At 42.4% G+C, this 22,316-nt stretch overlaps 1 protein-coding gene across 5 annotated transcripts in view; it reads right to left on the reverse strand.

The window, feature by feature from the left end:
- KNL1 (kinetochore scaffold 1) overlaps positions 1-22,316 on the reverse strand; it is a 79,943-nt gene that overhangs the window by 14,087 nt on the left and 43,540 nt on the right. For all 5 annotated transcript variants that reach the window (XM_074394088.1, XM_074394089.1, XM_074394087.1 and 2 more), the window contains 4 exons: positions 8,937-9,052; positions 6,067-6,157; positions 5,082-5,198; positions 3,479-3,566 (listed from right to left, as the gene is read on the reverse strand). In XM_074394088.1, coding sequence (XP_074250189.1) covers positions 3,479-3,566; positions 5,082-5,198; positions 6,067-6,157; positions 8,937-9,052 — 412 coding nt within the window. The remainder of the gene's footprint in view (positions 1-3,478; positions 3,567-5,081; positions 5,199-6,066; positions 6,158-8,936; positions 9,053-22,316) is intronic.

Raw genomic sequence — 22,316 nt, forward strand, 5'->3', positions numbered from 1 at the left:
TTGCACTTTTAGTAGAGACGGGGTTTCACCATGTTGACCAGGATGGTCTCGATCTCTCGACCTCGTGATCCACCCGCCTCGGCCTCCCAAAGTGCTGGGATTACAGGCTTGAGCCACCGCGCCCGGCGGAATATAGACTATTTCTTTTGGTGAAAAAACAGAAGAGAATGTAGTAGCAAAAACAAAAGTGGTAGAAATGGTCAGGCTAGTGGTGTGTACCTGTTGTCTCAACTACTAAGGAGGGAGGATTCCTTGAGCCCAGGAGTTTGAAGCTGCAGTGAGCTATGATCACGCCATTACGCTCCAGCCTAAGCAGCAGAGTGAGACTCTGTCTCTTTAAAAAAAAAAAAAAAAAAAAGGCGGGCATAGTGGCTTATGTCTGTAATCCAAGCACTTTGGGAGGCTGAGGTGGGCAATCACTTGAGGCTAGGAGTTCGACACCAGCCTGGCCAATATGGTGAAACCCCATCTCTACTAAAAATACAAAAATTAGCTGGGGGCGGTGATGCATGCTATAATCTCAGCTACTTGGGAGGCTGAGGCACAAGAAATCACTTGAACCCAGGAGGCAGAGGTTGCAGTGAGTAAAGATCACACCACTGGCCTGAGTGACAGAGAATCTGTCTCAAAAAAGTGGCAGAACTGCATAAAAACAGCAATGTTTGATTGGAATTTAAGATGTGCATGGGAGTAGTAACAAACCACGTAAATTTGAATACAACTGTAGAGAACATGAAATGCCCAGCTCAGAAGTTTGGACTTTTTCTTTTTTGAGACGGAGTCCTACTCTGTCACCCAGGCCGGAGTGCAGTGGTGTGATCTCGGCTCACTGTAACCTCCGCCTCCTGAGTTCAGGCGATTCTTCTGCCTCAGCCTCCTGAGTAGCTGGCACTACAGGCTCACACCACCACACCTAGCTAATTTTTGTATTTTTAGTAGAGACGGGGTTTCACCATGTTGGTCAGGCTGGTCTCAAACTCCTGAGATTACAAGCTTGAGCCACTGCACCGAGCCTTCTTTTTTCTTGAAGCCAACCACAGAGAGTTAAGTTTGGATTTTATTTTGTAATAAATGGAAGGACAGAAGTTTTTCAGAGGAGTAACATTAATGAAAACTGTCTTTCATTATTATTAATTTGGCAGGAACGTGCAGGTTGGACTAAAAGGAGGCAGAATAATGGTAAAAATGTATAAAGATGAGTTAGAAGACTGAAATTGCACATGTCAGAATTAATGAGAGCCTTAATGCGAAAGGGAAAAAAACACATGAGATGCTGAAGCTGCTGCTGTGACAGGACTTGTTAAGAGAGCATCAAAGACAATGAAAGTATTGAGCCTCTTATAATGTGTAAGAATTGTGACTACTATAAAGATGATAAACATCGTTAAGAGAGAACAAATTTTTGGATTTATTTTGGAGCTGGGAGAAGATAATACATTTAAATGTATTTACTTATTTAGTTTGCTCTGTTGCACAGGCTGGAGTGCAGTGGTGTGATCCTGGCTCACTGTAGCCTTGACCTCCTGGGCTCAAGAGATCTTTCCACCTCAGCCTCCCAAGTAGCTAGGATTACAGGCATGTGCTACCATGCTGAGCTAACTTTTTTTTTTTTTTTTTGTAGAAATAGAGTCTCATTATGTTGCCAGGCTAATACATTTCATTTTATTCACAGAGTTTAAGGAGCTTAAGGATACCTCTGCATAGAGGTTCAGAAGGAAGCTAGAAATTAAGCCTGGAACTCAAGAATGAGAGGCTAAAGATGTCCTCACCTGAAATGATTACAAGCTACTTTAGGGCATAATTTGTGTCTTAAATATTTTTATTTCTTTTCTAATACTAAGCACAGTATCTGGCAAGCAGTAGATGCTCAACAAATGCTTGGAGATTTAACTGAATTTGGGAATCAGTCACATAATTATTAAGGCAGACGAAAGCACTGGGAGAGATAATATAGAAAATAATAGATGATAAAATTTAAATCCCACAAAGGGTCAGTTAGAGAAAGAGAGGCTGCCAGGTACAGTGGCTCATGCCTGTAATCCCAGCACTTTGAGAGGCCAAGGCAGGCAGATCACCTGAGGTCAGCAGCTCAAGACCTGGCTGGCCAACATGATGAAACCCTATCTCTACAAAAATACAAAAAGTAGCCGGGCTCAACGGCAGGTGCCTGTAACCCCAGCTACTGAAGAGGCTGAGGTGGGAAAATCGCTTAATCCTGAGAGGCGGAGGATGCAGTGAGCTGGAGATCATGCCACTGCACTCCAGACTGGGCGACTGAACGAGACTCCACCTTAAAAAAAAAAAAAAAAAAAAATAGGCCAACAGAGAAGTTGGATGCAGCAGCCAGGAGACAACAACTGAGTCAGGGTAGTATACTATCACACAGGTTAAGGGGATGAATGTTTCAGGCAAAAAAAAAACATTCATTAATGTCAAATTCTGAAAGAGGTCAAAATGGCTAAGGACTAGGAAGAACAAAATGTGATGACTAAGCAGAATTACGTGATTTTTTTTTTTTGAGAAAGGAGTTTCAGAGTAACACTAACAACTTGGGCTTCTGAAAGGCCAAACTGAAAGGATAGACAGTTTTCAAACTGAGATAAATTTATCTGTTAAAAAACACAAAACTGGCTGGGCATGGTGGCTCACGCCTATAATCCCCGCACTTTGGGAGGTTGAGGTGAGGGAGATCATGAGGTCAGGAGATCGAGACCATCCTGGCCAACATAGTGAAACCCTAGCTGCATTAAAAATACAAAAATTAGCCAGGCATGGTGGCGGACGCCTGTAGTCCCAGCTACTTGGGAGGCTGAGGCAGGAAAATCACTTGAACCCGAGAGGTGGAGGTTGCAGTGTGGGGAGATCACACCACTGTACTCTAGCCTGGTGACAGAGTAAGATTCTGTCTCAGAAAATAAAGCAAAACAAAACAAAAACACACAAAATTAATCTAGGTTATCTTGAGCAGCTCTTGTTGACTGTATTACAGATGACTATAGTAAAGGAACTTTAATTTGCATTTATTCATTCATTCAGATGGAGTCTTGCTCTGTTGCCCAGGCTGGAGTGCAGTGGCACAATCTCAGCTCACTGCAACCCATAGCTCACTGCAACCTCTGCATCCCGGGTTCAAGCAATTCTCTGGGTTCAAGCAATTCTCCTGTTTCAGCCTCCTGAGTGGCTGGGATTATAGGCAGGCACCACCACCCAGAGTTAATTTTGTATTTTTAGTAGAGATGGGGTTTCACCATGTTGGCCAGGCTGGTCTTGTACTTCTGACATCAGGTGATCTGCCTGCTTTGGCCTCCCAAAGTGCTGAGATTACAGGCATAAGCTACCACACCCAGCCAATTTGCTCTCATTTAATATCTCAAGCTGCTAATACAAGTCTTCAGTAGAGTGACACCAACACTCTACTGTAGAAAAGCATTTATATAAAATTAAATTTTCTTTTGGAAAAGAATTTAAAATACTTTACCTATTTCCACCTCAGTGAGACAGTTATCGATCTTCTTAAGTATTTTATCCATCTCATGTATCTTTGTCTGAAGTTTCTCCCTCTCATTCTAAATACAAAAGATTATAGACTGTCAAGTTAAACCTCCAAAGTATTACAAATGGTTCAAACTGCTCACATAATTGCTCTATCAGGATCATGAACAGGTAAATTTTTTTTTTTTTTTTTTTTTTTTTTGAGACGGAGTTTTGCTCTTGTTACCCAGGCTGGAGTGCAATGGCGCGATCTCGGCTCACCGCAACCTCCGCCTCCTGGCTTCAGGCAATTCTCCTGCCTCAGCCTCCTGAGTAGCTGGGATTACAGGCACGCGCGACCACGCCCAGCTAATTTTTTGTATTTTTAGTAGAGACAGGGTTTCACCATGTTGACCAGGATGGTCTTGATCTCTTGACCTCGTGATCCACCCGCCTCGGCCTCCCAAAGTGCTGGGATTACAGGCTTGAGCCACCGCGCCCGGCCCATGAACAGGTAAATCTTAAAATTAAAGTCAAAGCTTTAAGTTGGAACTTAAAAAACAAAAGTAAATTTTATTAAAATAAGTTTTAGTCAAAAGAACTCTGGAAAATAAGTTTATTTTATAAATTTAATAAAATATTTCATTAAAAAATAAAATCCTATAAAAAGTATATTGACATAAAACTAATTTTGGTACTTTATTTTAGCATTTCTATATGTGTTCCATGGAATATAATATATTAATATCTATTAAAAATATTTCTATGATGAACTAAACATGGGAAACACTGGTCAAAAAGAATTTACCATTTATGTTTTGACTTAAAAAAATTTGTATTTCTCTGAAAGGGCATATTGCTTGCAGCATTTCCAAACTTATCTGCCACTGGGAAGTTTTTTTTTTTTTTTGGTTTTTTTTTTTGAGACAGAGTCTCACTTGTCTCACTCTGTTGCCCAGGCTGCAGTGCAGTGGTGCAATCTCAGCTCACTGCAACCTCTGCCCCTCGGGTCAAGTGATTCTCCTGCCTCGGCCTCCCGAGTAGCTGGGATTACAGGTGCACACCACCATGCCTGGCTAATTTTTGTATTTTTAGTAGAGATGAGGATTTGCCATGTTGGTCAGGCTGGTCTCAAACTCCTGACCTTGTGATCTGCCTGTCTCAGCCTCCCAAAGTGCTGGGATTACAGGTGTGAGCCACCACACCTGGTGCAAAGTTTTTTTATCCAGAGCCTTTTAAAAAAGCTAATTATTTTGGGAAATGCTACTTTAAACACATGTATATACATAAAGAGCTAGGTATGGACTATGAAGAAGATAATACTATGGTATAGTCCTTAGCAATGGGAGACCAGAATCCTATGTATTTTATTTCAGTATGTATGATGGATAATAGTATTTAAGATGAGACATAGATCCACACTGGTAATTATATTCCAGTATTCATTAAGATGCCAGGATTGGCCACTTTTGACAATTAAACCTTACCTCTTAAGTTTCTGCCCAAGTCTTATTCACATGTCTTCTAAGGAAGATTCTTCATATTCTATAACCACTATAAAGTATTTTTGGTATCTCTTTCTTTCTATGATGTTAATTGTCTCAAATTACCTGAGCTGACTGCACCAGCTTGCCATACAGAGCCACTTTTCCTTGGTGAGTGAAGACTTTAGTCATCTTGGTAAAACGTGATTTTATTTTGTTAAGGTAAATTCCAAAGGCCTGTAGCTGAAAAGGAAAATTACAGAGTACATTAAACTAAAACAAATGAGTCACAAGAGGTAAATGGTCTAGGAAGGCTACACTTTGCCTATCCTAAGGGCAGGATATTTGTCATTTGCAAATTTAATTCTATATAATTGTCTAAGACCAGAAAAAAAGATTTTAGTTTTGATTCCCACCTTTAATTGATTTATTCATATTATTAATTAGAAAATGACAGGCTCTTAAAGAAACTTTTTTTTTTTTTTGAGACGGAGTTTCGCTCTTGTTACCCAGGCTGGAGTGCAATGGCACGATCTCGGCTCACCACAGCCTCCGCCTCCTGGGTTCAGGCAATTCTCCTGTCTCAGCCTCCTGAGTAGCTGGGATTACAGGCACGTGCCACCATGCCCAGCTAATTTTTTGTATTTTTAGTAGAGACGGGGTTTCACTATGTTGACCGGGATGGTCTCGATCTCTTGACCTCGTGATCCACCCGCCTCGGCCTCCCAAAGTGCTGGGATTACTGAGACACCGCGCCCGGCCAAGAAACTTTTAATATATTAGGGCACATATAAAATGGGCTGATTACTATTTAATCAATTAAAACAAATCTTTTCTTCGTCTAAATCTAAGTGAAAGGCAAATAGGAAGGAGGGAACTCTAAACTTCAACTATATATTGAAGTTTAAATTGATAAATTGATCATCTCAGGTTTGTAAATATTACATATTAAAAATAGCGTATAATTAAATAAGACCTTGGTACCACATTACACCTAAAAAATAAGTTAAATGACTCATCACTAACGACCAAGTAGCAGTTACTTATTTCCCAAGAGACATTGTTCAGAATGTCTTTACGGATTCCCATTCAGAAAATAAGACAAAAGTACCTCTTCATCAGAGCAGTGTCTCATTTTTTCCCACAGGTTCTTATTTATATCAGCCAACAGTTTATCTTGGTTTGAGGCAGAAAGCTTTAACCTAAAATACAAAAAAGTTAATTAGCACAGGATTCAAAACCAGCTTTAATGAACCAGCTCTGATCTACAGTCATGCTTAGCTTAACTCTTCCTAGTTTTTTTTTCTACATAAAAAGAGGGGAATTTGGCCGGGCTTGGTGGCTCATGCTTGTAATCACAGCACTTCGGGAGGCTGAGGCAGGTGGATTACCTGAGGTCGGGAGTTCAACACCAGCCTGACCAACGTGGAGAAACCCATCTCTACTAAGAACACAAAAATCAGCCGGGTGTGATGGAGCATGCCTGTAGTCTCAGCTACTTGGGAGGCTGAGGCAGGAGAATCGCTTAAACACAGAAGGCAGAGGTTGCAGTGAGCCAAGATTGCGCCATTGCATTCCAGCCTGGCCAACAAGAGCAAAACTCCGTCTCAAAAAGAAAAAAAAGGAAAAAAAAAAAAAGAGGGGAATTCACTCTATAAAAGCCTGATTATTCAATCTGATTATTCACTTGAAAAATGGCAGTTTAAGAATGTCACAAATCAAAAAACCTTCTATCACTAACAGAATTCTCATCTCAACATACCAACTTGTTCCAATGTGAAACACTTTGCTTACAAAGAATCCTTAAGGTCTATCAATGATCTATGCTTTGAAGTTGTAGCTATTATTTTAATAAAAGTTCCCAATTCAGTTCAAAGTCTTATCTCACATTTTTAGAACAGCATTTATAAAAGCAGCAAAGCTATTATAATCTTAGTCTTTTGTTAAAAAACGGAGAAAATGGTGGCCGGGCGCGGTGGCTCAAGCCTGTAATCCCAGCACTTTGGGAGGCCGAGGCGGGTGGATCACGAGGTCAAGAGATCGAGACCATCCTGGTCAACATGGTGAAACCCCATCTCTACTAAAAGTGCAAAAAATTAGCTGGGCATGGTGGCGCGTGCCTGTAATCCCAGCTACTCAGGAGGTTGAGGCAGGAGAATTGCCTGAGCCCAGGAGGCGGAGGTTGCGGTGAGCCGAGATCGCGCCATTGCACTCCAGCCTGGGTAACAAGGGCGAAACTCCGTCTCAAAAAAAAAAAAAAAAAAATTTAAATATTCTTTTTCTTCTACTTCCAAAACCCAGATAATTCTTTTTTTTTTTTTTTTTTTGAGACGGAGTTTTGCTCTTGTTACCCAGGCTGGAGTGCAATGGCACGATCTTGGCTCACCGCAACGTCCGCCTCCTGGGCTCAGGCAATTCTCCTGCCTCAGCCTCCTGAGTAGCTGGGATTACAGGCACGTGCCACCATGCCCAGCTAATTTTTTGCACTTTTAGTAGAGACGGGGTTTCACCATGTTGACCAGGATGGTCTCGATCTCTTGACCTCGTGATCCACCCGCCTCGGCCTCCCAAAGTGCTGGGATTACAGGCTTGAGCCACCGCGCCCGGCCAATAATTCTTAAAGATTGTTTTATTTCTTTTCTGTTTGTTAGATTGGTTCAAATTTAGTTGGATAGTCCCAGATAAGTATGACATAAACATTATTTTGAGTTTTAAAGTCTGATTTACTGAAGGGAGTCTAGATATATCTAATTTGTAAATCAGTCTGCAGTATTTACGTATACCATAACAATAAGCTATCTTCTAAGTAAAACCATGTTCTTTTATATATGTAAACAAGAGTAAATGTGGTAAAATTACAAAGTCAAAGGCAATCTGATTTCAGGCACTACATACAGGTTAAGTACCCTTACCTGAAATGCCTGGGAACAGAAGTGTTTTGGATTTTGGAATATTTGAATATACAAGATATCCTGCAAGTGAAACCCAAGCCTAAACATGAAATTCATTTATGTTCCATATATACCTTGTACACACAGTTTGTAGGTAAATTTACACAATTTTTTTGTTTTGTTAGACAGGGTCTTGCTATGTTGCCCAGGCTGGAGTGCAGTGACTATTCACAGGCGCAATCCCACTACTGATCAGCACAGGAGTTTTGACCTACTCTGTTTCCAACCTGGGCCAGTTCACCCCTCCTTAGGCAACCTGGTGGTCCCCTGCTCCTGGGAGGTCACCATATTGATGCCAAACTTAGTACAGACACCCACTTGGCATAGCGCATACAGCCCAGAACTCGCGGGCTCAAGCCATCCTCCCACCTCAGCCTCCCAAGTAGCTGGGACTATAGGCATGCATCACTGCACCTGGCAATTTAGACAATATTTTAAACAATTTTGTACATGAAGCAAAGTTTGTGTAAAGCATTTATATTTATGTGTGGCATTTTCCACCTGCATCATATTGGTGGTTAAAACATTTTGGATTCTGGAGCATTTCAAATTTCCAATTTCCAGATTAGAGTTACTCAACTTGCATAAATCTCTAAAAGATATTTTCTTTCAAAGATGTTCTCTAGCAATCAACTTACAATATTGTAATCTAATAATTACTGTTTATTCTTATTAAGGACCTACTTTTTCCTAAGAATGGTATGAAAACAATTCATGTATGCCATTTCTACTGTTCATATCTTTTGGCTGGGTAGGTTTTATTATCTCCACTTTATGGATTTAGATACGAAGGTTAAATGACTTACCCAAAGGTATATAGCTAGTGTTGAAGCCAAGACTGAGCTTCAATCTGCCAAGACCGAAACTCTTTCCCCACATCACACAGCCAATCAATGTCATCAAACTGCCAACTAATACCATCCACTTTTCCCCGTGCCAGTGTTATTCTAATCAAAACCTTACCACACAAACTATTCACTGATCCCTCCCCTAAAAAAAACACCGCATATAAACATTACAGCTTTCATACTCTTCAATCTTTTGGCGACGAGCTTCACAATCTTGTCTATAAATCTGTATCTTGGGTCGGTAAACATATTGACTTAACATCAGGTCTTCTGGAGTAGGTGGTGTGTTTACGGTAAACTGGAAAAAAAAAAAATCAGTGCTTGTGAACTGGTATCTTGCAGACAAAACCATATATAAGAATTAACTCAAATTTCAGAGTGCCTATTTTAAAACATTCTACAAAGAAAAATTTGAATACTCCATTGAAGTTCATAATGCTAGTAAGCAAAAAATTTGAATCTGAATTCAAGTCTCTGACTTCTAAGTCCATTTACCCATAGATGTTTATGGAACTGTGGCTGTCTCACTCACAAAGGAATGAAAGTAGTTCGAAAAATGGCTATGCGTTAAGTAAATAAACACTACCGGCCGTGTGTGGTGGCTCACGCCTATAATCCAAGCACTTTGGAGGCCAAGGCGGGCGGATCACCTGAGGTTGGGAGTTCAAGACCAGCCTGACCAACACGGTGAAACCCCATCTTTTTTAAAAAAAAAAAAAAAAAAGAAAGAAAATAAACACTACCTAAAAATTCAAACTTACCAGGAATCCTTTTTAATTTTTCTTTTTAAGCCAGTTTCCTCGTAACTATTCCAATTCTCTAGCCATAATCCTTACTCTACCCCAGGCTGAACTCAAACTTTTCTGACATATCCTCCATTTATAAAATAAGGCAGTGAAAATTTGGGTTATTTAAAAATGTTTTATAGCACTAATCCAATGGCTTTGACGTCCTTGATGCAGTATTGAAAAAAATCAAGTTGGGGCCAGGCACAGTGGATCACACCTGTATTCCCAGCACTCTGGGAGGCAGTGGGCAGATTACTTGAGGTCAGCAGTTTGAGACCAGCCTGGCCAATAAGGTGAAACTCCATCTCTACTAAAAATACAAAAATTAACTGGGTGTGATGGCACACGTCTGTAGTTCCAGCTACTTGGGAGGATGAGGCAGGAGAATTGCTTAAGCCCAGGAGGCATAGGTTGCAGTGAGCCGAGATTGTGTCACTGCACTCCAGCCTGGGCAACAGGGCAAGACTATCTCAAAAAAAGAAAAAGAAAAAAGAAAAGAAAAAAATCAAGTCAGCTCCTTATTTACAAAAATCTAACAAAACCCCACAACTGAACTTCCAACTCCTAGTCTCAAGCGATCTTCCCTCCTCATCTTTTCCAGTAGCTAGAACTACAGGTGTGTATCACCATGCAGGCATGGTGACAATTTTGAAATTTTTTGTAGAGATGGGGTCTTACTACGTTGCCCAGGATAGTATCAAATTTCTGGCCTCAAATGATTCTCCTGCCTCAACCTCCAAAGCACTGGGATTACAGATATGAGCCACTGTGCCCAGCTACAACTAGCCTTTTTTTTTTTTTTGAGTTGGGGTCTGGCTGTCACCTAGGCTGCAGTTTAATGGCATGATTGTGGCTCCCTGCAGCCTCAGCCTTCTTGGATCAAGCAATCCCCGACCTCAGCCTGCCAAGTAGCTGGGACTACAGGTGCATGCCAGCTACTATCCCTTTTTTTTGAGACTAAGTTTCCCTCTTGTTGCCCAGGCTGGAGTACAGTGGCACCACCATGGCTCACTGCAACCTCCACTTCCTGGGTTCAAGTGATTCTACTGCCTCAGCCTCTTGAGCAGCTTGGATTACAGGTGTGCACCACCACGTCCAGCTAATTTTGTCTTTTCAGTAGAGATGAAGTTTCACTATGTTGGCCAGGCTGGTCTCAAACTCCTGACCTCAGGTGATCCACACGCCTCAACCTCCCAAAGTGCTGAAATTACAGGCGTGAGCCATCACACCTGGCCAAAAAAAAAATTTTTTTTTAGGTATGGAGTTTTGCTATGTTGCCAAGCTGGTCTCAAACTCCTAGGCTCAAGTGATCTTGCTCTGGTCTCCCAAAGTGCTGGGATTATGAGCATAAACCACTGCACCCAGCAAAAAAAAAAAAAAAAGTTTTTAAGGTTAGAATTATACATAAAAATTGAAATTTTATGTACTGGTTAAAAAATAAATCGTGGCTGGGTACGGTGGCTCACAGCTATAGTCCCAAAACTTTGGGAGGCCAAGGTGGGCAAGTCATGAGGTCAAGAGGTCCAGACCATCCTGGAGCATGACTCTGAAAAAAAAAAAGAAATGCAGACCCGGGCACAGTGGCTCATGCTGTAATCCCAGGAGGTTGAGAAGGGAGGATCACTTGAGGCCAGGAACTTGAGACCAGCTTGAGAAACACAGCAAGACCTTGTCTTTATTATTATTCTTTTTATTATCTTTTTTTATTTCCCAGATCCCTGTTCTTTAAAGACCTTGTCTTTAAAAAAGTTTTTCTTTTTTTTTTTTTTTTTTTGAGACGGAGTTTCGCTCATTACCCAGGCTGGAGTGCAATGGCGCGATCTCAGCTCACCGCAACCTCCGCCTCCTGGGTTCAGGCAAGTCTCCTGCCTCAGCCTCCTGAGTAGCTGGGATTACAGGCATGCGCCGCCATGCCCAGCTAATTTTTTGTATTTTTAGTAGAGACGGGGTTTCACCATGTTGACCAGGATGGTCTCGATCTCTCGACCTCGTGATCCACCCGCCTCGGCCTCCCAAAGTGCTGGGATTACAGGCTTGAGCCACCGCGCCCGGCCTCTTTTTTTTTTTTTTTTTGAGACGGAGTTTCACTCTTGTTACCCAGGCTGGAGTGCAATGGTGCGATCTCGGCTCACCGCAACCTCCGCCTCCTGGGTTCAGGCAATTCTCCTGCCTCAGCCTCCTGAGTAGCTGGGATTACAGGCACGTGCCTCCATGCCCAGCTAATTTTTTGTATTTTTAGTAGAGACGGGGTTTCACTATGTTGACCGGGATGGTCTCAATCTCTTGACCTCGTGATCCACCCGCCTCAGCCTCCCAAAGTGCTGGGAATACAGGCTTGAGCCACCGCGCCCAGCTAAAAAAGTTTTTAAACATTAGCTGGGCATGGTGACGAAGTGAGCCTTCTCTAAATATAAATAAATGACAGATTAGGCTTTCTAAATACCATTTCCCCCACTAAAAGAAATCAGGAGTCCTTGGAGAAATGGACTGCCTTTCCTACAGGAGCCAAACAATTCATGAAAAAAATATGTCTTTATAGAAGTATTTAGACAATAAATAAAAAATTACAGAATTATAGGTTGAGTATCCCTTATCCAAAATGCCTGAACCAGAAGTATTTTGTTTTTTTTTTTTTTTTTTTTTTTTTTTTTTTTTTTAGAGGCAGAGTCTCGCTCTGTCGCCCATGCTGGAGTGCAGTGGCGCAATCTTGGCTCACCTCCAACTGCTGCTTCCCAGGTTCAGGTGATTCTCCTGTCTCAGCCTCCTGAGTAGCTGTGACTACAGGTGCATGCCACCACACTGGCTAAATTTTTTGTATTTTTAGTAGAGACGGGGTTTCACTATGTTGCCTAAGCTGGTCTCAAACTCCTGAGCTCAGGCAATCCGCCTGCCTTGGCGTCCCAAAGTGCTGGGAATACAGGTATGAGCCACCAAGTCTGGCCAAGTATTTTGGATTTTTTTCAAATTTCTGGAATATTTATGTATACACAATGAGATATCTTGGGTATGGAACCTGTCTATACATTAAATTCATTTATGTTTCATATATATCTTATACACATAGCCTGACAGTAATTTCATTCAGTATTTTAAATAATTTGCATGAAAAAGCTTATATACATTGAACCATCATAAAGCAAAGATATCACTATCTCAGCCACCCATGTGGACTATCTGTGGTTGTTAGGCATCGCCATCATTCCTGACTCACAGTACATTTTGACAGCAACTCATTACATGAGGTCAAGTATGAAATTTTCCACTTGTGGCATCATGACAGCACTAAAAAATTTTGGGTTTTAGAGATTTCAGATTTTTGATTTTTTGGATCAGGGATGCTCAACCTGGAGCATATCACTACTTCACAATCCCTAATGAATTAATGGCTGCATACATATCATCACCAGACATTATATTATCTATCTTCTAATGGAATTACAATAAACTTGAAAAAAAAAAAAAAAAACCCAAATCTGTTAATCTGATCAAGCCTCTATCAATTTACAAAAAACACAAGGGCAGAAAAATATAGGGTATGGACAATTAGCAAAATCCAGACTATGGTAAACTCTACAGGAAAAATCTGGTTTCTTCATTAAAAGGAAGGAAGGAAGAAAAAATAAAGATTAAAAAAATTTTAAATACAAAATAAGAAAAAGAAGAAAAAGAGAGATGGAAAAGGACCTTATAGATTATAAGACTAGAGAGAGGGGCCAGGCACGGTGGCTCAAGCCTGTAATCCCAGCACTTAGGGAGGCTGAGGCGGGTGGATCACAAGGTCAAGAGATCGAGACCATCCTGGTAAACATGGTGAAACCCCGTCTCTACTAAAAATACAAAAAATTAGCTGGACATGGTGGCTCGTGCCTGCAATCCCAGCTACTCAGGAGGCTGAGGCAGGAGAATTGCCTGAACCCAGGAGGCGGAGGTTGCGGTGAGCCGAGATCGTGCCATTGCACTCCAGCCTGGGTAACAAGAGTGAAATTCCGTCTCAAAAAAAAAAAAAAAAAAAAGACTAGAGAGAGAGTTCAGCTAACTGCAATGTTTGAATCTCATTTGGATCCCAAGATAACAGACTGGAAAAAAAAAGGCATAAGATGATCAGGGAAATATAAACACTGACTGAATAACCATTTTATGGTATGACTATGGTATTGGATATGTTTTTAAAATAAGAGTCTTCGTCTTCTTAGGGATACATATTTTAATACTCACAGATTGATTGATGATGCTTGGGATGTGATTCACAATAATGCAGGAGGGGAAATAGAAGGTTAGGTAGAGAAAAAAATGAGAGTAGATTTTTTTTTTTTCTTTCTGTGTTTCTTTTTTTTGGGAGTTGATAATTTTTTTAAATTTTGAGACAAGATCTCACTCTGTTGCTCAGGCTGGAGTGCACTGGTGTGATCTCAGCCCACTGCAGCCTCCACTTCCTGGGTTCAAGTAACTCTCTCACCTTAGCCTCCCAAGTAGCTGGGACTATAGGCATGCACCACCACTTTCAGCTAATTTTTGTACTTTTTTGGTAGAGGGGGATTTTACCATGTTGGCCAGGCTGGTGGTCTCGAACTCCTGACCTCAAGTGATCCTCCTGCCTACGTCTCCCAAAGTACTGGGATTAAAGGTATGAGCCACAGCACCAGGCCAAGAGTTGGTAATTTTTGAAGCGGGGTGACAGACACACGAGGATTAATAAAACCACTCTATTTTTGGATATGTTTGAAATTTTCTATGAGACTAAATTTTTTTTAAAAAGGTTTCATCGGGCCGGGCGCGGTGGCTCAAGCCTGTAATCCCAGCACTTTGGGAGGCCGAGGCGGGTGGATCACGAGGTCGAGAGATCGAGACCAACCTGGTCAACATGGTGAAACCCCGTCTCTACTAAAAATACAAAAAATTAGCTGGGCATGGTGGCGCATGCCTGTAATCCCAGCTACTCAGGAGGCTGAGGCAGGAGAATTGCCTGAGCCCAGGAGGCGGAGGTTGCGGTGAGCTGAGATCGCGCCATTGCACTCCAGCCTGGGTAACAAGAGCGAAACTCCATCTCAAAAAAAAAAAAAAAGGTTTCATCACAAACTTTCATAACACATAAAGGGAAGTACAAGACCACGTTCCCAGAGATCTGCCAAGAATAAAAGTGCCAGTGAATATTATGCTCATGCACAGTGGTCACATATTGGATGCAGTTGCCCATGCTATATGCAGTGGGTACATTAACTGCAGCACCTTGAATTCAGCACCATGTGTAAAGCCAAGCTCCTCTACTGGACTTATTATAATTAAGTAGTATACAACTCATACATAATCAGCACCTGAGAACTTCAAGCCTAGAAGGAGGACCTGCAATAGTTCCTCAACCAGCAGGGCATGACAGCTCACACCTGTAATCCCAGCACTTTGGGAGGGCGAGGTAGGGATATCACCTTAGGTCAGGAGTTCAAGACCAGACTGGCCAACAAGGCAAAAACCTGTCTTTACTAAAAACACAAAAATTAGCCAGGCATGGTGGCGAGCGTCTGTAATCCCAGCTCTTCAAGAGGCTGAGGCAAAGAGAATCACTTGAACCTGGGAGGCGGAGGCTGTAGTGAGCTGAGTGCTACTGCACTCCAGCCTGGGCAACAGAGGGAGACTCCATCTCAAAAATAAATAAATAAATAAATAATATAGGTCTTCAACCTTACTATGGGATGTGCTTTGGCCTGAGTCACTCCATGAACATGCAGGGGGTTATGGGCCTCTACACTAGCACCTTCTGCTGGTGCTGCCAACTGAGTTCCTGCAACTGCACATATATATGGGATCTGTGTACTACATGTCTATGAGGGCTGGCACACATCTTCCCCCTGCCTCAGGAATACATTCCCCAATTCCTTCACCCTAAAAGAGCCACAGTCATTCAAATCCTCAAATAGATGCCCACAGCCATGAACCTCATTTCCTGTGGTCCATTCATAATTCTTTTTTTTTTTTTTTTTTGAGACGGAGTTTCGCTCTTGCTCCCCAGGCTGGAGTGCAATGGCGCGATCTCGGCTCACTGCAACCTCCGCCTCCTGGGTTCAGGCAATTCTCCTGCCTCAGCCTCCTGAGTAGCTGGGATTACAGAAACGCACCACCATGACCAGCTAATTTTTTGTATTTTTAGTAGAGACGGGGTTTCACCATGTTGACCAGGAACTGGTCTCGATCTCTTGACCTCGCGATCCACCTGCCTCAGCCTCCCAAAGTGCTGGGATTACAGGCTTAAGCCACCGCGCCCAGCCATAATTCATCTCTTTTGGCCTTTTCCTATTCTGGGATTTTCAGACTTCTTTCCTGAAGTACCATGAACTTTCTTTCCATTTTTAAGAGTTTGTTCCCAGATATATTTTCCCATCACTGCCCCTCTTGACTTCAGTAAGACCTGGAGGGAAAGGGAAAGATTCATAACATCGGTTTGTCAAGGATCAATTCCTAAAGCTTCCTCTCCCAATTCCTAAAGCTTCCTCTTCCTCCTTTGCCCTGCCAGCATCCTCTCTACTCCTATCCTTTCCCTGTGCTCTCCTGTTTGCTCTTGGTTCCCTGATACTCTTTGTACTTTCTTATAAAGGGAAAGTAGAAAGAGTCTCAGACCCGGGATGCACATGGATGCACACCTAAGCTCCTTTCTCCTCGCTAGCTACAGCTGAGGCAAGAAAGCTCTACTGGAAAGGGGGAGCTGCCATGGTAATGAGGCTGAGGCCTAAAAGAACTGTGCCCATCTTCCTAATTTCTATCCTTGATTTACCTTTTGTATTCAAACATATAATTCCCCTGGAATTGATTTGTTTCTAAACAGCTTTATGGAGACATAATTCACATATAATGTAATACAATTAAAGGAATTTTAAAGCATATTCATAAGGTTGTGCAACCAATGGCCACAATTTAATTATAAAGCATTTTCATCCCCCCGCCCCACCAAGTGCCCTTTAGCTTCCACTCTCCATTCTCCTCTATTCCTAAACCCAGCCTAAGTAATCACCAATCAGTCTACTTTTTGGCTACTATGGCTATTTTGGCTGCTATGAGTGTTTGTGTACAATTTTTTGAGTGAATTTGGTTATTCATATCTCTTGGGTATATATTTAGCAATGGAATTATTGTCTCATGTTTAACTTTTTGAGGAACTGTTAAACAGTTTTCCAGTGTGTCTGTACCGTTTTACACTCTCACCAGCAAAGAATAAAGGCTTCCATTTCTCTCTCTCTCTCTCTCTCTCTCTCTCTCTCAAGACACAGTCTCGGCCGGGCGCGGCGGCTCAAGCCTGTAATCCCAGCACTTTGGGAGGCTGAGGCGGGTGGATCGCGAGGTCAAGAGATCGAGACCATCCTGGTCAACATGGTGAAACCCCGTCTCTACTAAAAATACAAAAAACTAGCTGGGCATGGTGGCGCGTGCCCGTAATCCCAGCTACTCAGGAGGCTGAGGCAGGAGAATTACCTGAACCCGGGAGGCGGACGTTGCGGTGAGCCGAGATTGCGCCATTGCACTCCAGCCTGGGTAACAAGAGCGAAACTCCGTCTCAAAAAAAAAAAAAAAGACACAGTCTCGCTTTCTTGCCCAGGCTGGAGTGCAATGGCACAATATTGGCTCACTGCAACCTCCTGGGTTTAAGCGATTGTCCGGCCTCAGCCTCCCGAGTAGCTGGGATTACAGGCGCACACCACCATGCCTGGCTAATATTTTTTTAGTAAAGACAGGGTTTCACTGTGTTGCCCAGGCTGGTCTCAAACTCCTGAGCTCAGGCAATCTGCCCACCTTGGTCAACCAAAGTGCCAGGATTACAGGCATGAGCCACTGCGCCCAGCCAGGTTTCTGTTTCTTTATACAGTATTGTTGCTGACACTTGTTATTTCTGTCTTTTTTATTATAGCCACCCTAGTGGCTATGAAGTAAGTTGTAACTTGTTTTCACTACCATTTCCTAATGGCTAATGATGCTGAAGAGATATATATATATATATATTTTGAAACAGAGTCTTGCTTTGTCACCAGGCCGGAGTGCAGTGGTGCGACCTCGGCTCACTGCAACCTCCACCTCCCAGGTTCAAGCGATTCATTCTCCTGCCCCAGCCTCCCAAGTAGCTGTGACTACAGGCACGCACCACCCCCCCCAGCTAACTTTTGTATTTTTAGTAGAGATGGGGTTTCACAATGTTGGCCAGGATGGTCTCGATCTCTTGATCTTGTGATCTGCCCGCCTCAGCCTCCCAAAGTGCTGGGATTACAGGCGTAAGACTGTGCCCAGCCCATGATGCTAAAGATATCATTATGTGTTTATTGACCATTTGTATACAGTCGTGTTGCTTAACAATGGGGATAGTTCTGAGAAATCCTGTGTTAGGTGATTTCAGAGTATACTTACACAAACCTAGATTGTACAACCTACCACACACCTAGGCTATACAGTATAGCCTACTGCCTACAAATCTGTCCTATACTGAATACTATAGGCAATTGTTATATAATGTTAAGTATTTGCATACCTAAACATATCTACACATAGGAAAGGTAAAGATATGGTATAAATGAAAAAAACAGGGCCAGCGTGGTGGCTCACACATATAACCCCAGCACTTTGGGAGGCAGAGGTGGGTGGAACATTTGAGGTCAGGAGTCTAACACCAGCCTGGACAATGTGATGAAACCCTTTCTCTACTAAAACTACAAAAATTAGCTGGGCATAGTGGCACACACCTATAATCCCACCTACTTGGGTAGCTGAGGCAAAAGAATTGCTTGAATCCGGGAGCTAGAGGTTGCAGTGAGCTGAGATTGCATCACTGCATTCCAGCCTGGGTGATGGACTGAGACCCTATCTTGAAAAAAAAACTTTACACCTGTATGAAGCACTTCCATGAATGGAGCTTGCAGGACTGGAAATTGCTCCAGGTGAGTCAGTAAGTGAATGTAAGGGGCTAGGAGATTACTGTACACTACTGTAGACTTCATAAGCACTGTACTCTTAGGCTACTCTTTGAGACGGAGTCTCACTCTGTCACCCAGGCTGGAGTGCAGTGGCCCGATCTCGGCTCACTGCAACCTCCACCCCCCAGGGTTCAAGTGATTCTCGTGCCTCAGCGTCCTGAGTAGCTGGGGTTACAGGCATGTGCCACTATGCCCCGCTAATTTTTGTATTTTTAGTAGATGTTAGTAGTATTTTTAGTAGATTTTAGCCGGTCACTGCGCCCAGCTAGTTTTTCTATTTTCAGTAGTGACAGGGTTTCACCATCTTGGCCAGGCTGGTCTTGAACTCCTGACCTCGTGATCCACCTGTCTCACCCTCCCAAAGTGCTGGGATTACAGGCGTGAGCCACCATGCCTGGCCTTGTATTTCTTTAAGAATAAATTAACCTTAGCTTACAACTTTTTTTTTTTTTTTTTTTGAGATGGAGTTTCGCTCTTGTTACCCAGGCTGGAGCGCAATGGCGCGATCTCGGCTCACCGCAACCTCCGCCTCCTGGGCTCAGGCAATTCTCCTGCCTCAGCCTCCTAAGTAGCTGGGATTACAGGCACGAGCCACCACGCCCAGCTAGTTTTTTGTATTTTTAGTAGAGACGGGGTTTCACCATGTTGACCAGGATGGTCTCGATCTCTTGACCTCATGATCCACCAGCCTCGGCCTCCCAAAGTGCTGGGATTACAGGCTTGAGCCACTGTGCCCAGCCACAACTTTATTATTATTATTATTATTATATTATATATATATATTTTTTGAGATGGAGTTTCGCTCGTTACCCAGGCGGGAGTGCAATGGTGCGATCTCGGCTCACCGCAACCTCCGCCTCCTGGGTTCAGGCAATTCTCCTGCCTCAGCCTCCTGAGTAGCTAGGATTACAGGCATGCGCCGCCATGCCCAGCTAATTTTTTTGTATTTTTAGTAGAGATGGGGTTTCACCATGTTGACCAGGATGGTCTCGATCTCTTGACCTCGTAATCCACCCGCCTCAGCCTCCCAAAGTGCTGGGATTACAGGATTGAGCCACCGCTCCTGGCTTTAATTATTATTTTTTTTAAAGATGGGGTTTCTCCATGATGGCCAGGCTGGTCTTGAACTCCTGATCTCAGGTGATCCACCCACCTCGGCCTCCCAAAGTGCTAGGATTACAGGCGTGAGCCTCCGCACCTGGTCTTACTATAACTTTTTACTTCCAAACTTTTTAACTTTTTGACTCTTTTATATTGATATTTAGCTTAAAACATGAACATGTACAGCTGTACAGAAATATTTCTCCTTTATATCCTTATTCTATAAACTTTTTTCTATTTTAAAATTTAAAATTTTTTAAAGCTTTTCAAACTTAAACTAAGATACTAACACACACATTAGCCTAGGCCTACACAGGGTCAAGGTCATTAATATCATTGTCTTCCACCTCCACTTCTTGTCCTACTGGAAGGTCTTAAAGAATAACAACACCCATAGAGCTATCATCTCCTATGACAACAATGCCTTCTTTTGAAATAACTCCTGAAGGACTTGCCTAAGGCTGTTTTATAGTTAACTTGTTTTATTTATAAGTTGGATTACATTCTAAAGTAACAATAAAGGCCAGCTACAGTGGCTTGTGTCTGCAATCCCAGCACTTTGAGAGGCAAGTCAGGATTGCTTGAGGCCAGGAATTTGAGATCAGCCTGGTCAACATAGTAAGACCCCATCTCTCTACAAAACATTTAAAAAGTAGCCAGGTGTAGTGGCTGGGATTATAGGCGTGAGTGTATAATCCTAGCTACTTGGGAGGCTGAGGCAAGAGAATCACTTGAGCACAGGAGGTTGAGGCTGCAGTAAGCCAACCAGCTTGGGTGACAAAGCAAGATTCTGGCTCAAAAAACTAAAATAATGTAACAATAAAAAGTATACTACAGGCCAGGCACGGTGGCTCAAGCCTGTAATCCCAGCACTTTGGGAGGCCGAGGCGAGTGGATCACGAGGTCAAGAGATCGAGACCATCCTGGTCAACATGGTGAAACCCCGTCTCTACTAAAAATACAAAAAATTAGCTGGGCATGGTGGCGCGTGCCTGTAATCCCAGCTACTCGGGAGGCTGAGGCAGGAGAATTGCCTGAACCCGGGAGGCGGAGGTTGCGGTGAGCCGAGATCGTGCCATTGCACTCCAGCCTGGGTAACAAGAGCGAAACTCCGTCTCAAAAAAAAAAAAAAAAAAAAAAGGTATATTACAGTAAATACATAATGGTAAATACATACAGTAAATACTTAATGGCTTGTCATCATTATTAAGTATTATGTTATTGTACATAATTATATGTCCTATTCTTTAACAGGACTGGCAGCGCAGGTTTGTTTACATTAGCATCACCACAAACATGTAATTCGTTGTGCTACATTACAGTGTCACTAGGCAATAAAAATTTTCCAGCTCCAATATAATCTTTTATTTTTTTTTGAGACAGAGTTTTGCTCTGTTTTCCAGGCTGTGGTGGCGGGCGCCTGTAGTCCCAGCTCCTCATGAGAATCTAATGCGTGATAATCTGTCAGTGCCTCTCATCACCCTCAGATGGGACCTTTGTGTGTGCAGTTTACAACAGGGTTCACACTCCTATGAGAATCTAATGCCACTGCTGATCTGACAGGAGGCAGAGCTCAGGTGGTAATGCAAGCAATGGGGAGTGGCTGTAAATATAGACGCTTTGCTAGCTCACCACAATTCACCTTCTGCTGTGTGACCCAGTTCCGAACCCCAGGGGTTCAGGACCCTTCGTCTGAAAGATAGTGTGTTTCTTAATATTTAAGAATCTCACAATATTTTGGTTCTTTTGTTAGTTTTAATTTTATTGGATCAAGATTAAATGTCGTCTGTATAAAACCTCCATTTTTTTCAATTTATTAATGTTTTCTTTGTGGCCAAGAGTACAACTAACTTTTGGAAATGTTTGATAGACTTAAGAGAAAAAAATATTCCCATGTAAGGAATACAAGTTTTTCTATTAAATTGAGTTTGTTGATTATATTATTCAAATATTCTATGATCTTAAATTTTTTTTTTCATTTTTTGATCTTAAATTTTTTGAGATGGAACATTGATATGTTGCCCAGGCTGGCCTCAAACTCCTGGGTTGAAGTGCTGCTTCCACCTCAGCCTCTCAAGTAGCTGGGATTACAAGTACCTGCCACTGTATTCAGTTTACATATGTTTGATTCTGAAAACTGTTAATTAAAAACCTCTGCTACTCTTAGATTTTTATAAGGGATGAAAAACCACGTTAGTTTTATAATCAGGAAACTGTATTAAAAAAATAGATCGAGACCATCCTGGTCAACATGGTGAAACCTCGTCTCTACTAAAAATACAAAAAAAATTAGCAGGACATGGTGGCACGTGCCTATAATCCCAGCTGCTCAGGAGGCTGAGGCAAGAGAATTGCCTGAACCCAGGAGGCGGAGGCTGCGGTGAGCAGAGATCGCGCCATTGCACTCCGGCCTGGGTAACAAGAGTGAAACTCTTTCTCAAAAAAAAAAAGATGGCAAGGAATGAAGAAGAAATTAAAATTTTATCTTATCAAAATCCACGATTAAAGAAAATCCATGTGAAAATTTTTGGGTTTTGTTTATGCTAACCACAAATGTATCTACTATAAGAAAACTACAGGAAAATTTGCTTTCATTCTTTTTATGCTTTTTTTTTTTTTTTGAGACAGAGTTTCGCTCGTTACCCAGGCTGGAGTGCAATGGCGCGATCTCGGCTCACCGCAACCTCCGCCTCCTGGGTTCAGGCAATTCTCCTGCCTCAGCCTCCTG

The sequence above is a fragment of the Saimiri boliviensis genome, chromosome 2 (assembly GCF_048565385.1).
Source record: "Saimiri boliviensis isolate mSaiBol1 chromosome 2, mSaiBol1.pri, whole genome shotgun sequence".
Lineage (NCBI taxonomy): Eukaryota > Metazoa > Chordata > Mammalia > Primates > Cebidae > Saimiri > Saimiri boliviensis.